The sequence below is a fragment of the Rhinopithecus bieti genome, unplaced genomic scaffold, assembly GCF_001698545.2.
Source record: "Rhinopithecus bieti isolate Rb0 unplaced genomic scaffold, ASM169854v2 scaffold_56246, whole genome shotgun sequence".
NCBI classification, from domain to species: domain Eukaryota; kingdom Metazoa; phylum Chordata; class Mammalia; order Primates; family Cercopithecidae; genus Rhinopithecus; species Rhinopithecus bieti.
The window spans coordinates 533,983-549,242 of record NW_016821943.1 but is presented as its reverse complement, the minus strand read 5'-3'; the positions used below and the strand labels follow the sequence as shown (position 1 = coordinate 549,242).

Genomic DNA, 15,260 nt, shown 5'->3' with positions numbered 1-15,260 from the left:
CCTAGCACGGTTCTCAGTCATCATGAGACCCAAACACAGAGGCCCATGCACAACTGCTGGACATGTTTAAGAACATGCCAATGTATTTCCACTAGAAAAATCCTCTTTTCCTAAATACATGCCTTTAGGTTGAACAAGTTAAAATAGCATCTCCTATGCTGATTTAACTATTTGTTAAAATTCAAAATTCTGAGGCCCCCAAGTGCATTTCAAATGTTCACCATGAGCAGCCAGGGCAGGGAGGGTCCTGAAACTGCCGGAGAGCGAGCTGTCTAAATAGGGCTGTGGAGTGGGAGTCCCCCTCTATGAGGAGACTGCGGATGGGGAGGGAAGGCAGGGAAGGGACATACCTACTAAGTGCCAGGCCCTAGCACCACACGCTGCCTCTCCGTGACCCTCTCCACCTGCCATCTGGCAGAGCGCCCTTCAGCAGTGGGGCAGGCCTGCCTGCTGTCCTCCACCCTTGACTGGCCACGGCAGGGAGTGCCTATTAGGGCACCTGTGCCACCACTGACTCCTCCTTTGCCCAAAGTAACCTCTGCTCATGGGTCACCAAGCTCTTCCCCTCAGAGCCCAGGCTGAACCTCAGAATCCTTCTCAACACAGCCCCCAACAATTAGGCAGAGGTGACAGGAAGCAGCCTATTTGACCGCCTCTCTTTAGCTATTGATTTTGCACAATTTACAGCATATGGTAACTCCATTACTAAGTCCACCAGAAAACCAGGTGTGCCAGGACAGACTATTTTAAGTCCCAGAGTGATCTTGAAAAAGACACTGTTGCACATTGAGCTGCGGCTCACAGTAACTATGATGGGGTGGGGGCTGGGAGCCTCTGGCCAGAGTCCTTGCGGCCGGGGCGGGAGGCCCCTGTGGTACATGCAGGGATTCACTGGGCTGGCTGGTGCCCCACAGATATCACAAATGACCACCTATAAAGCATGCGGCCCTATGGAGAGGAGAACAAGTCACTCTGAGCAATGGTGATGGAGACGAGGAGCGCAGATGGACACAGGTGGCCCATGCCACAGGCCCAAGATGGCCGCCTGGGTCTCCATAGCAACCCGGCCAGAGTCCCGCAGGACCGTTCCCAGCGTTTCCAGGCCGGGAACATGGGAGGCTCTGTAACAGCTTTAAGTGTTACACTCCCCTGCTTCTGGCGGCCAGTGAGTCACGGGGACTTGAATCTGAGTCACTTCCAGCCACCTGCCACCGTGACGGCCACAGTTCCTGGATGTGGAGGCTCGCAGCCGCTGGGCGTGGGGATGTGGTGGCTGGCCTTACAGGACATTATGTTTTTGGCTCCACTTGGTGGAAATGTTTTCCACGTGTTTTCCCGTGTTTACAGAGCTGAGGGCACGGAATGAAGCCGGGGAAGCCAGCCTGACAGGGCCTAGCCCCAGGGGTCTGGCCAGACCAGCTCCTCCAAAGTGGAAATGGAATGCCAGGCGGGGGCAGGCTGTGAGGATGCCCAAGCCCCTGCTCTCTGCCGGAGGGGAAGGGGCTGTCAGAGATGAATGACCCGCAGTGTGGTCCAGCACCAGCTGCAGGCCAAGTCCCCAGGGGCCGGAGGAGCTCTGTGGTCAGTGGGCTCAGAGTGTGCCGCTGCCTGGGGATCCTGAGGAGTGAGTGGTGGCTACCTGCACCCTGTGCTTTCTGCTGGCATCATGCCCACCCCATATGAGCTTTGTCTCTCTTGTGCAGAGCACACGGCATTGGTTTTCCCAACAGTGGTTCCCCCAGCAGCCCAGGGCCTCCAGCACCTTCCCCAGGGCCCCCTGCAGGCCAGTCAGGGCTGAAGGTGGCTAGGCTGCTGGGTGGTGTGCAGCAGGCCTCACTGTCCTGTCTGGAAGGCCTGGTCGAGGTGGGCCTGTTGCCGCTGCTGCACTTCCTGGTCCAATTGCTCCTTCAGGCCGGCCACCTGGGGACAGAACGGTGGCTTAGGTCAGGTGGGCAGGCTGCATGGCCAGGGCCCCAGGGCACAGAGGCATGGAGGGCTCTGTGACAGGAAGGGCTGGAGGCCACAGTCCACAGCTCCCGAGGAGAGGTGGCATGCATGGGACAGAAACATCAAGCAGACGTCAGACCAACTCCCTTGCTGCCAGAGGGATGCGCGGTTCTGCCTCTCACCACGGATGCCCACTCTGCCCACCTGTGGAGGCCTCAGGATTATGGCCACTGCGCACCCTGGGTGGATGGGCCTGCTTCTATTCAGGCCATGAAAGTGCTGAGAATGAGGCCAGGTGCAGTGGCTCACGCCTGTAATCCCAGCACTCTGGGTGGCCGAGGCGGGCCTTGGGCCTCAGGATCACCTGAGGTCAGGAGTTCAAGACCAGCCTGGCCAACATGGTGAAACCCCGTCTCTACTAAAAATACAAAAAATTAGCCAGGCATGATGGTGGGCGCTTGCAATCCCAGCTACTCTGGAGGCTGAGGCAGGAGAATCGCTTGAACCTAGCAGGTGGAGGTTGCAGTGAGCCGAGATCGTGCCACTGCACACCAGCCCAGGCAACAGAGTGAGACTCCATCTCAAAAAAAAAAAAAAAAAAAAGGCACTCAGAATGATAAGGAAATAAATAAATGTCCTTTTGCTAATAAATTTAACAAAAGTGCCTTGGTGGTCGGGAGCCCTAACTTGGGGATGACACTGGGCAGTCAGGTCACCTCCTGGGCCTCAGTTTCCTCATCTGTAAAATGAAGAGACGCCTCTAAGGTCCTGACAGCTCTGAGCTCCAAGTCTCCGTGGTTCAGCCCAGCAGGTCTGTCACGTGCACCTATGCATGTGTGGGTGTGCTGTGCACAACGCCTCACTGTGCCCACCTCATTCCCACATGTGCCACGCGTACCATTGTTTTCCCTTTGTGACTCTGAAGGACAGGTGCAGGGGCTGCCTCTGCTACAACCGTGTGTGCCAGGTGCTGTCTAAGCACCTCACACATAGCGACAGTTCAGTCTCCCAGTGACCCTTCACAGGAGCTGTCCTCCCTACCCCACTTTAGAGACAGGGCAATGGAGGCTCAGAGAGGGTGGTGACCTGCCCCAGAATCCACACTCCACCTCCCAGTGACCTCACTGGGATATGAGATAAACCTCGTGCCCTCAAGAGCAAAGAAGTGCAGGCAGTGCCCAGAGCGGGTCTGGAGCCCACTGGGTGGCAGTGGAGAGCCCCTGTTGCTAGAAGACTTCAAGAAGTCACCCCTACTGGGTGCTGCTGCGGGGATGCCAGTCCTCCCTCCCTCCCTCTGCCCTCACCCAGGGGGTTGGGTTCCCGACCTTACCTGCTCTTCCAGCATCTTCACCCGCTGCTGGTGGGTCCATTCTTGGGACTCCAGGGCCTGCGTGGCCTGTGACTGGGCCCTGTGCAGATGCTCTGCCTCTGTGGCCAGGTCCCGCTGGTGCTGGGCTGCCAGGTCCCAGAGCTGCTGGGTGTGGGCCTGCTCCATCTCCGCCATCTGGGCCTGGAGTGAGAACTTGGGCGTCTCACTGCTGTCTCACTGAGGGCCACACAGAATCCCAGGGCAGGAGTGCCACAGGGTGTTCCACCTGCCCTTGTGGCCCCACTGTCCTCTGCCGGTATTGACCCTGGCTAGGACTGCCCAGCAGACCTGGAGTTGGGTGCACATGTTCAGCCCACAGGCCTTGGTTTGGCTTTGGCTGGGCTGGAGACTAAGCCACAGCCTCCAGGGTGGGCCTCAAATCTGTTTTAATGGCATCCCAGGTTCGCTTTGTCTGGGCTGGGTGTCTGGAGGGCATCGAAGTTTGATTCTTGCCCATCCTGCCCCCACCCCCTGCTGGTCTCTGAGGATGGGGGTGTGTTCAATGTGGACAGGGAGAATGAAGGCCCCTTCTGTGGGTGTCAGGCCCCTAGGCCTCAGGGGATTCCCCCGCCCCAACACAAGCAGGCAGCAGCCTCTGGCCCTGTCCCGCAGGTCTCTCTGACCTCCCTCATCTGACCCTTGTGCTGCTTTATAGAGCCCGGGCCTGGCTCCCATGGGGACTTCAATGTCTCAAGAAGGGCAGGAGCCTTGGGTCCTGGTTCCAGCTCTGCCTGGGGCCTTAGTCTGTATCCATCACGTTCACAAGCTGGTCCAGCCACCCTCCGCACGTGTGCACATGTGAGATGGAGGTACACCAGCCACCCTCCGCATGCGTGCACATGTGAGATGGAGGTACACCAGCCACCCTCCGCATGCGTGCACATGTGAGATGGAGGTACACCAGCCACCCTCCCCATGTGTGCACATGTGAGATGGAGGTACACCAGCCACCCTCCGCATGTGTGCACATGTGAGATGGAGGTACACCAGCCACCCTCCCCATGTGTGCACATGTGAGATGGAGGTACACCAGCCACCCCTCTGGAACTGACACCCTCCTGGATCCCACCCCAGGTCTGTTCCCAAGTCTGGGGTACGCAGAGCTCTGCTGGCCCAGTTGACCTGCAGCTGCTGCTTTTGCCTCAGGACTCCGTCCACCTCCTTGTGCAGGCTGTTCAGAGACTGGTCCAGCTGCTCCTTCTCAGCCCCCAGCCTCACCACATCCTCCTCCCTCTTCAGTGTCTCTTGCTCCGTCTGCAGAGAGCCCAGGAGGCAGAACCTGTGGCCTCGTGGCAGGAAGTGAGGTCAGGTCAGCCCTCCTCTGGGAGCACAGGGATGCCTCTGGGAAGGACTCTGAATTCCCCTAAGAGCTGGCAGGGTCAGGAAGGGCACTGCCTTGGGCCAGGAACCCCAGCCTCACCCAGGTCTATCTGACATCTGCAGCCAGAGTGACAGCTTAAGAAGGAGCATGGGGCCAAGCCCCCATCCAGCTACAAAGCAGCAGATGTCCCCATCAACATCCTCAATGGGGGACTCTCTACCTCTCTTAAGGTGACATCCCAGGAGCTACCCCGCAAACGTCTTCTCAGTGTTCCTCCAAGCCTCATGAGCCATGATCCCCTGCACTCTCTGGCACTTGCCTTCTGCTGCTGGCACTCAGGATCTGCTGAGCTCGTACAGGCACAGGCCCTGAGAGCCAGGCATACTTGCCGTCTCAGTCCCAACAAGCCTGTGGCATTGGCATCACCATCCCCACCGTCCGTCCTCCTTATAGGCTGCAGGCTGCCCCAGTGAGCCCCCTCCTTAGTCACCCACTCCCCACCCCATCGGTACAGGTCAGGAGGGATAAGCTGCAGATTAAATATCAGGGAAGGCTACCCAGGAAACAGACATTTTCTGTGGGAAAGTTGGCAGGGACCTTTTGTTCCCTTGCGAACGGGCCCTCTGGAGGAAAGGATTGAATCTAAGAGTTCTCTCTTACAGAGAGCAGCACTAGGCAAGGAACACCGTCCACCAGCCCCAGACAGCCTGCTTCCAGCGCCCCCAGATGGCCTGGGGCATGCCTCATGGGTGGTTGGTGTGGATGGGATCCCATGACGTCAGAGGCTTATTGGGCCAGGCAGGCGCTAAGGCAGGCTTGGAACCCATTGCCCTGCTCTCCAAACCAGGCTGCCTCTAGGCTCTGCTGTGCCCAGCCCCGAGAGTCCTGCCTGCTGGGGCTGTGTCCACAGGGGCGACAGTCTTGGGCTGGAATGCCAGGTCAGTCCTCTGTCAGCCCCACTGCCCTCTCTTGGGTGCTGGGCCTGGCCCAGGATTGGGCAGCAGACCTGGGGCTCAGTGCACATACTCGGCACACCACAGACCTGCCCTCTTGGCTTCAGGGCTGGAGCAGGCCTGGTTTCAGGCCCTGAGACAGAGGGGATAATTTGCGTGGGTAAAGTTAGTTACGGGGTCAGTGGTTGGAACTTTACAAAGAATAAGGGTTCCTTTCTTCTTCAGGACTGAGAAAAACAGAGTCCTCCTGCACTGAAAAAGGAAGTCCTGTTTCTTTAAAAATCCAGTTACACTCCTGGAAGTGCATGTTATAAAGAGAAGAGAAAAGTGAAATCCAAAATAAATAAACGGCCACATCCGGGTTTCCTCTCCTGAGACACCAATAAAGGGTTTATGGGTTTGTGGGCCCCTCACAGCTGACCTCCTGGAACTCATTAGCTGTTCCTTCCCTCCCCCTCCTCGGGCTCCAGGGACTCACGGCGGGCACTGTGCCCGCAGCTGGCTCTGAGTCCCCGGGCAGTGCTGTCGCAACCAGGGCTGATGCAAGCCCCCTGCTCCCCCACCCCCAGCAGCGTCCACGGGAGGCCCCAACACCCTGGCTCCATGGCCCAGGGCTGGGCCCCCTTCAGGAACAGCAGCAGGGGCTGGTGACTGGACCCCACTGGCTGGCCCTACTCTGGAGGGCAGGTGGTCCTTTGTGGACAAGATGGCTGGTGGCTTTCGTGACTGCCCTCGCCTGCTGGCCCCTGTCCCCTGGGCAGGCTGGGCTGCAGGGCCTTGTGCAGGTGGCAGTGAGGTCTTCGGAAGTGCCACCCTGCTCTGGGGTTCACCCCTGAGGCCTCAGCACCTGCCTTCCCCACTTCATAGATGGGGGCACTGACCCTTCAGGGGCCAGCTCAGCAGATGCCGTCCTCCCCTCCCCCAGCCCGAGTGCCCATCTTCCTTCTGGCTGCCTCCTCTGGAGCCCCATCCCACTCTGGGGCCTCCTGCCTACTCCCAGAGGGGGGCTGTGAGGGCCTACAGCTGGTGCAGCCCGCTCTGCAGGGCCAGCCTGGGTGGCCATGTGGGCACCTTCCCTGTTCCTGCAGGGCCTCGGCAGCACCCAGCAGAGGGACAAGGGGCTGTCCCCTAGGCTCCACGATGGAAGGCCAAAGACACCCGCCCTTCCCGCCCCTCCCCCTGTGCCATCTGGCCTGGGATGGCAAACAAACTTCTCAAGGAGAACAAGCTCGGCCCCTGGGCACTGGAGGTGAGAGCTTGTGCATGGGTTGTGGTGCCACCAACACGGGCTTGACTTTCCAGGCCTGTCCCTCCAGCGGGGTGACCCACAGGTTCTCCCATGGCTCTCCCTGACCTCGGCGGCCACTCTGTGGCTGTGTGGGCAAGGGTGGCAGGAGAGTAGCTGGGAGGGGGTGGGTGTGGGGCTCTGGGGTCAAGGGGCCATGAGGAGACCTGGGTAGTGGGCAACAGGGTCCAGGGATGCCAAGCTGGAGGCAGCCCCTCCAAAACCGTCTGGTCCAGAGGGAGGTGGGCACAGCTTCTGCAGGGACTCTGGCCTCAGGCCACCAGCACTACCCTACCCTGCACCTTGGACTCACAGGGTGGGTGGGAGCTGTGCCCATGTGTCCATGTGATGCACCAGCCTCTCCAGTCAGCCCCGTTTGTGAGCCAAACAGTCCCTGTGCAGGACCCTGATGGTGCCCTGGAGTCATTTAAACAACCCATGCTGTAGAAAGGGCAGTGTCCAGCCCTGCAGCCCTGGACAGCCACCATATCCCCATCAGGGAAGAGCCCAACTGTGCAGACAGCTCAAGGGGCCGGTGTCAAGGAGAGGAGGATGAACAGAAAGAGGGATCGGTGTGAGGCCACCCTGTGGGCTGGGACCATGTGCCCACTCTGCCCTCACTTGCCAGGTGGGGGCCCCTGCATGCACCCAGCCCCTGCTGTCGCGAGACTCCCAGCGTGCATGCCTGGGTGTGGGTGGAGTGAGTGCCTGGGTGTGAGTGGAGTGCTTATAGAGGACAAGAGAGCCGCCTCTCAGATGCTGGGGAGGGGGTGCTGTACATAGCAGGTGCCTCCTTGGTGGGCCCAAAGAGTGATGGCTGGGGTGTGGGCTCTGAGAAGCTCTGCCTGCTTCCTGGAATGCCATTTCCTCTTTCTGGGGCTGTTTCCCTATCAGTCAACCTGGCGGCTGTGCACCCCTCATCTCCCCACGAATGGCTCTGCTACCTCAGGTTTCATGCGTGGGAGCTGGGTCCACGTGTGGCCGGGGGGCTGAGCTCAGTGGTCAGGATCACTGGATCACGCACCCACCAGCAGGGTGCCTCCACCCGGCCTCACCTCTGCAGCCCACCTCTGGACACGGTGGTCTACATTTGTCTGACCTTTGGTTCCGAAACCCTGTCTTGCACCCGGGAGGCCAGGGGATGACAGGACTGGGTGAAGACCATCACTTCACCCCTTGACTACTGAGCTCTTCCTGGTCTCTCACCCTGTCTGCCCAGGCCCTACCAGGAGCTCAGTGGCCACTGTCCCTGCGAGCTTTGAGAGGGGAGGTTGTGGGGGACCTGCACAGGCTGGCCCACCTGTTGCTCCAGCCACACCCCAGGAGAGGGGCGATCTCCACCATAAGCAGGGACCTCTGGGGCTCTGGGGTGCGCGGTGTGTCAGGTCACTCGGTTTCCAGCAAAGCTGGGCTCAGACACTGGAGACAAAGCCAGGGTTGTGCCCCGACCCAAGGTGCCTGCCCAGGGAGAGTCAAGGCAGGGCGCACACGACACCACTGGTAGGTCTGTAGGCACCTGCGGGCGTCCGGACCCTGAGCTTAGTGCCACCCCTCCGGCAGGTGAGGACAGAGAAGCCTGCGTGGGCCAGCGCCTCGCCCAGCCGCGCCTGTGCGGATCCCCGCCGCGAGCTCCTCCCGCCTCTCTAAGGACCACCGCTGCCGCCTACCTGTGCGAGCTGAGCGCGCAGCGCCGCGAGCTCCCCCTGCAGACGCGACCGATCGGTGCGCAGTGCCGCCGTCTGCTCCTGCAGGACGCGCGTCTCTGCCTGCGCCTCGGCCGCCTCCTGCCCCCCGCTGAGCTGCTGCGGCCGCCAAAGCACCTGGGCCGGAGATGCTGGGCGTGGGCCAGGGATTGGGAGGGCCCGAGTTTCTGAGAGCAGGGTCGTTCCATCTAAGGCTGGCTCTGGCCTCAGCTTATTTTCTCCTAAACGGCGTGTCCACAGCTGACTCCTCTGTTGTAGGGGTGCTGACGGCAAGAAATCCAGCCCCTGACTCCCTGTGGGCCCCTCCAGCCTCAGTTTCCCCATCTGTCAGCTGGGGACTGGATGGTGCCTGGGTCTCTGCAGGCCTGCACACTTGCCTCCAGCATCTTTCTAGGCCTCCCTTCATGCTGAGGGGCTGATTCTGCAAAGGACCACAGGGCCTCGTCCCTGTAGGCCTGTTCACCGCCTCCTGGTGACAGCGTGCCCTGCCCTCCTGGGCACCCTCACCTGTCGCAGGGGTTCCAGCGATCCCTCAGCCTCCTGGCACCTGTGCTCCAAGTTGGTGAGCTGCTCCTCCAGCAGCTTCCCCTTCTTGGCCAGGTCTTGATTGTGCCTCCTGCTCTCATCAAGGGCCTGGTGCAGCGTGTCCAGTTGCTCCTGGGGGAAGGAGACACAGGGCCCACCTGGAGACAGTGGGGGTGGGAGGCCCTGCAGTGAAACTCTCACCTCAGGGCATCTGCCTAGACTGTCTGGCAGGACCATATCACTGGGATGAAAACAGCAAGAACGTGGTTAAGAACAACCTGAAGTGTGTTGATCAGGCGGTTGTGTTTGCAATGTAAACCAAAGGTGTGGACCCCCAGGAAGCCTGAGATGAAAGTCCTGGGGGTCTGGTCCAGCATGGGCAAAGGTTCAGGCTTGGCAGGTTCTCTGCTGCAGCCAGTGGTCTCAGAGGGCACATCAGTGGCATCCCTGCCCTGCCTCCAGCTTTGGTGACTCCTACTGCCCTTGGGATAAAGCCTGAGGTGACCCTCCCCAAGGCTCCTGGAGCATGTTCGGCTCAGGCCCTGCTTGCCCCTTCTGCCATCACACTGTGTGTTCTCCTGCTTCGGCTCCCATCTGGGGACATGGCTAGTCCCATACTGAGCTCAGGAGCTCCAGAGCCCGTGAAGGTGGGATGGCCCATGATCCCCGCTGTGTCCCTCACCCCTGCGCCCTCTTCTCAGCCCCTCTGCCATCAGCCTGTCCAAACCACCATTATCCACTTGGGACCAGTGACAACACTTCAGTTTCCTCACTGTCCCCAGGTGCTACCCCATGACGGCTGAGGGTGCATTTCACTTGAATATCATCGGCCATGCCACTGCCTTGCTCTGGGCCTGTGGTGCTCTCAGCTGCCCCCAGGACACTGCCCGGGGAACTCACCACCACTTCAACCACGTGCACCTGCTGCCCTCTGTGCATAGCCTTCCCCGTGGCGCCCCCATCCTACACTGCCGCCTTCTCCTCCTGCTTGCAGGAATCCCACCTCCCTGTCACCCCAGGAGGGAGGATGGCACCCGTGAGGTCCCCTGAGCCCCAGAGCTGGCAGCTGTTGGGCCTTGAGAGGCCCCCAGACGTGTGAAGGAGCTTGCAAGGCGTCTGTCACTGGAAGCTTGTTGACTGCAAGTTGGCCTGATCAGGTCTTGATGAGCCCCCACCCTCGCACCTTCCTGAGGGTTTTGTGGGAGAAATGGCTAGCTCCTTCTGGGGTGGCTGGACTCTGAAAACACTTTTTTTTTTTTGGTCCAACACTTTGTTACTTTAAAAAAGGAAAAGAAGGAAGACAATGCTTGCACCTCAGGTTGTGATGCGTCACCCTCTGTGCAATTTTGAAAATTATAATTTTCTATATAATTTTCCAGTAGAAAAGCAGAAGTTTTCTTCAAATATGGCTTAAATATTTCATGGCAGTTTTAAGAGGTCCCAAACCTCTTGTAATGACTCAGCTTTTATGGAATTTGAATGAACCGTAATAATTGAGTGGTTCTCCTTGAATGCACAGCCCCACTGGCCCCAGTGAGTTGCTGTCATCTCTTGTGTCCCTTTGGCTCTAAATCCTGATGCTGTGTGAGAGTCAGGCTGTCAAAACAAACCTTGAAGACGTGGATTTGGTCTGAGAGTTTTAGTAGCTGCAGGAAAGAACCCTAGCCCTTCTCCCCCAGAGCTGAGTGCTCAGGGATGAGCCTGGGCTCCAGGGGCTCCTACCCTGGAGCCGGAGCAGGGGAGAGCCTGGGCTTGAAGCCAGCATGCGGAGCTCCAGTGTCAGTTTCCCCATCTGGGGCGCAGGTATGAGGCAGCCTCACAGGGGTCTTGTTGGGACCAAAAGAAGGCTGGGGCAGGGTGTGATGGTTCATGCCTGTAATCCCAGCACTTTGGGAGGCTGAGATGGGCAGATTATCTGAGGTCAGGAGTTCGAGACCAGCCTGGACAACACGATGAAGCCCCCCCCGTTCCTACTAAAACTACAACCAATTAGCTGGGCATAGTGGCGGGTGCCTGTAATCTCAGCTACTTGGGAGCTTGAGGCAGGAGAATCACTTGAACCTGGGAGGCAGAGGTTGCAGTGAACCAAGATCACGCCACTGCACTCCAGCCTGGGCAACAAGAGCGAAACTCTGTCTCAAAAAAAAAAAAAAAAAAAAAAAAAAAGACTGAGAGGATGCTGTGGACTCTGAGATGCCCCCAGGGAAGCTGTTACAAATGGAGGGCTTGCATGGAAGGCTGGGAAATAGCTGAACACAAGCAGAAGGGACAAAGGCCTCGTTAAGCATCCTGCCGGCTGCACAGAGGAGGACAGGGCAGGCCACAAACACTCGCCGAATCCAACCTTTGGGCTCTTGCAATTGGGGTCCTCAGTCTGATACCCATTTATCCACTGGGCAACGATGGGCCAATTCGGTTGCCCACTGGCAGGTATCCCCTGGGCTCCCTGCACTGGCCAGTTGCCCCATCCTGCCCTCAGGCCAGTCACAGGACAGAGTTAGCTCTGGACAGTCCTCAGATACAAGGGTGTCGGAGCCCTTCACTCCACACAGTGGGACTCTGGGGCCAGACAGAGGGCAGGGTCTGATGCTAGTTCATGGTGCCAGGGCCTCCTCTGGACTGTGGCCTGCCCTGCTGCCTCTGTATCTATTCTGCCAGCCTCTCCTGCTTTGACCATACTAGCATTATAGCCTGTTGTACTATTCACTTTCAAAATTTTCTTGGAAAATCTCAAACATCTATTCTTTCCTGTAAACTTTGCAATCAGCTTGTCCAGTATTCTCTAAACAGATCACAAACAAATAGACAAAACCAAACCAAAAAAGCAAATTACCGACAAACAACTGACAAAGTGGGAGCATAAACAAAGATCCACCCAGAAGCTGATCAAAAGAAAACCGTCATCCCTGCCCAAGCCACAGCGTCTCCAGGAAGATGACATAAGCAACCAAAAGTGGCACAAACACGCACTCATGCTTTCAAATAACCCTCGTATTCAAGAAGAAATAAAAATGAAAACATCTAGAAAACTGGTAAAAAGGAAAAGAACTCACATCAAAATCTGATGGGACACATACCAAACCACAATTAGGGAAAATAGGATCACATTAAATGCTCTTACTATTGAAAGACAAAGCCCAAACACAAATTACTTATTCCTTTCAAGAAATCAGAAAAATTACAACAAAAAGAGAGTGTTGGCTGGATGTGGTGGCTCATGCCTGTAATCCCAGCACTTTGGGAGGCCAAGGTGGGTGGATCACTTGAATGTAGGAGTTCGAGACCAGCCTAGGCAATATGGTTTAATACCATCTCTACAAACAAACAAATAAAAATACAGAAGTTAGCCAGGTGTAGTGACATGTGCTTGTAGTTCCAGCTACTCAAGAGGCTGAGGTAGGAAGATCGCTTGAGCCCGGGAGGTAGAGGCTGCAGTGAGCCGAAATCATGCCACTGCACTCTAGCCTGGGTGACAGAGCGAGACCCTCAAAAAAATTTTAAAAAAGCAAACTAAAAATAAAAATAGAGTGTTTATAGAAACAAAAGCTGAAATCAATAAACTAGACTAAAATAAAAGAAGAGATAAATTGATTCTTTGAAAAGAGGAATAAAACATGAACTGCTGGCAAATCAGGCTAAGGGAAAGAACCAAATCTCCAACACGAAGGACAGAAACAGCTATAACCACATGTAAATAAGGCACAACTATGCATATAAAGCAGGTGCAACTGCTGACAAGACCATGTATATAACGAAGGTGATGCTGAGCAGATGTATGTGCAGGTCTTTGGCAATGTACTGAACGTGTAAGATGAGTTATGCTCCCACAGAGCAAAACTGACCCCAGAAGAAATGGAAAACTGAAACAGACCCTTGACAGAAAAGAGATTGGAAAGGGAATTCAATTGTATTCTTTACAATGACAGGAGCTGCGGAATATGTACAGGGAAGTTCAACGAACCTTTCAAGAAAAGTTATTTTGAGTGTTCCAGGTGATGGAAAAAATGGAAAGCCCACCAATTCATTTTATAAAATAATAAAATTTTCTTAACACAAATCTGAAAAATATGTCACCATAAAGGAATTACAGATGCAAAAATTCTTGACAAAACACTGAGAGAAATCAAGTCCGACTGTGGCTCAGTGTCCACCTTGTGGACCCCACCAGCCCTAAGCTGCTCTGCTAGCTTTGGGCATATGTGAACCCCAGAAACTTTTAGAACCTGTGACTGATGCTGAGTTGAGCCCCCACAGGCGGGTGAACTCCAGGGCTGGCACTGGGGAGGTGGGGAGCTGGTGGGGTGGGTGTGGCACGTGGATACAGCAGGGGAAGGAGGCCTGGGCAAGAGTGCAAGGACGCCATGAGCTTCCCTGAGGACTGGAGGCTGTGACCAGGCGTCAGTCCAAGGGTGGCATGGGGGGCCTTTCTGAGCCCACATGAGGCTGTGGGTGATGCTGGGTGAGTGCCAGGCCTCCCGCCTGCTTGGAGACCTGACCAGCTACTTGGGCACTGCTGCTGCGTTCTGCGCATGTCCTGACGCCACGGGCTGGTCCTGCATGGCTGTTCTATCAAATTCCCAGGGTAGCCTTGGAAACGGGGAGGGATTTGCTCTCAAACAAGAATCTTACTGTTTGCATAGCACAGCCTACCATTTAATTAGAAAATATGTTTTAATTAACTTTCTCTTGACAAACACATTGGCTTATGTGAAACAGGGGAAAAACCAATCCATGAAAGTGAAAGAAGTTGTGTCAAATGCAGAGCTGGCTCTAGACTGTGCTGGGAGCTTGGCAGAGCCAGGAGAGGTGCCAGGCCTGCCCTACTGGACCCTAGCACCCCCCTGGCTCAGCAAGGGGCACGGGGCAGCAGGGAGCATGGCTGTGTGTTCCCAGCCCCCTGGCTGGCTAGAAAATTTCAACCCTGAACTCCCTGCCTCGGTTTGCTGTGTGTCAAAAGTGGGGGCCTCTGGAGACTTAGGTGTGTCTGAATCCAGAAACCCACCACAATGACCAATAGATCACAAAAAGTTGGGAAAAACTTTCCTCAGAGCTGGAGACCAGGGACTTGGAGGACTCCCGAGGGCAGATGAAACCAACTTGCCTAAAAATAGGTGAAAGAGTGATTGCCAGAATTATAAGAAAACATTGACACAACATGATAGATTTTAGCACATTTCACTAAAAAAGTTGAGCAAATTCTAGACCAAGCAGAAAAATGCATACAGACAAAGGTTGATCAATGTCAGAGGTGTCCTCTGCACAAGTGGGACCCCCGTACCCCCATACCCTGGCTCAGAAGGGGGAGGACTGGAGGGAGCTGCAGGGGTGTTGGGGAGGCAACTCTATTCCACCAGGACCTCAGGAAAGAGGGTTGCTGTGGCTGGGGGACCCAGGGAGCCCTCCATCCATGTGAGGCAAGCAGCTGGGGAGGTGGAGGACCTCACCAAGACTGTGCACCAGAGAGCACACCCCCCGCCCACCCCCAGCCCACTTCAGGAACAGAACAGCTCTGGGAGGGGCCAGAACTCCACTACTGGCTCCCTACACTCCCCAGTGGCTCCTTGTGGCTGCAGGATCTTGGAACCCTTCTCTCTGCCTTCCCTTTGAGCCTGAAATATTAGGATGGGGACACATAAAGTCCCTGACGGGCTCCTCTCCACTCCCAACTTCAAACAAGGCTAGAACTCCTTTCTTTAAAGATACGCAAAGGAAAAAAAATCATAAAACTAGTGTCTACTGGGGTTTGAGAAAATAAAGTCGATCTGAGGAATCAGATCTGAGAGTCTCTAATTAAACAGAGAAGTGACCTACTGACACGCATCAGAAGATGGTAACTGGTGTTCTCAAGGTGAGGACAGGGCAGGGGTCTCGAGGTGGACAATCCAAAATGAAAACTGAGGCCGAAGGAGGCCGCTGTGGGGGCAGGAGCAGCAGATGAGATGCGGCAGATCCTGAGATTAGCTGAGTAGGAGGAGTAAGACCTGAAATTCTCCTGGGAGCTTGGGGAAAACTGAGATGAGAAGGAGAAATTCAAGACTGAAGCCAGGAGGACAGGTCCAGGGGGTCAGTATTGGGATGCTGAGAATTCCAGGACAAGAGAACAGAGAAGAGGGAGAAGGAGAATAGATGTTTTTTTTTTTTTTTTTTTTTTTTTTTT

General features: G+C 56.1%; 1 protein-coding gene across 1 annotated transcript in view; it reads right to left on the bottom strand.

Annotated features, from left to right (window-relative positions):
- Positions 1-242: 242 nt before the first annotated feature.
- Positions 243-15,260, bottom strand: part of CROCC2 (ciliary rootlet coiled-coil, rootletin family member 2) — an 81,666-nt gene continuing 66,648 nt past the window's right edge. Inside the window, 7 exon segments of the mRNA XM_017860653.1 lie at positions 243-1,349; positions 1,838-1,920; positions 3,278-3,457; positions 4,439-4,595; positions 8,176-8,294; positions 8,543-8,695; positions 9,086-9,235. Coding sequence (XP_017716142.1) covers positions 1,133-1,349; positions 1,838-1,920; positions 3,278-3,457; positions 4,439-4,595; positions 8,176-8,294; positions 8,543-8,695; positions 9,086-9,235 — 1,059 coding nt within the window. The 3' untranslated portion in view covers positions 243-1,132.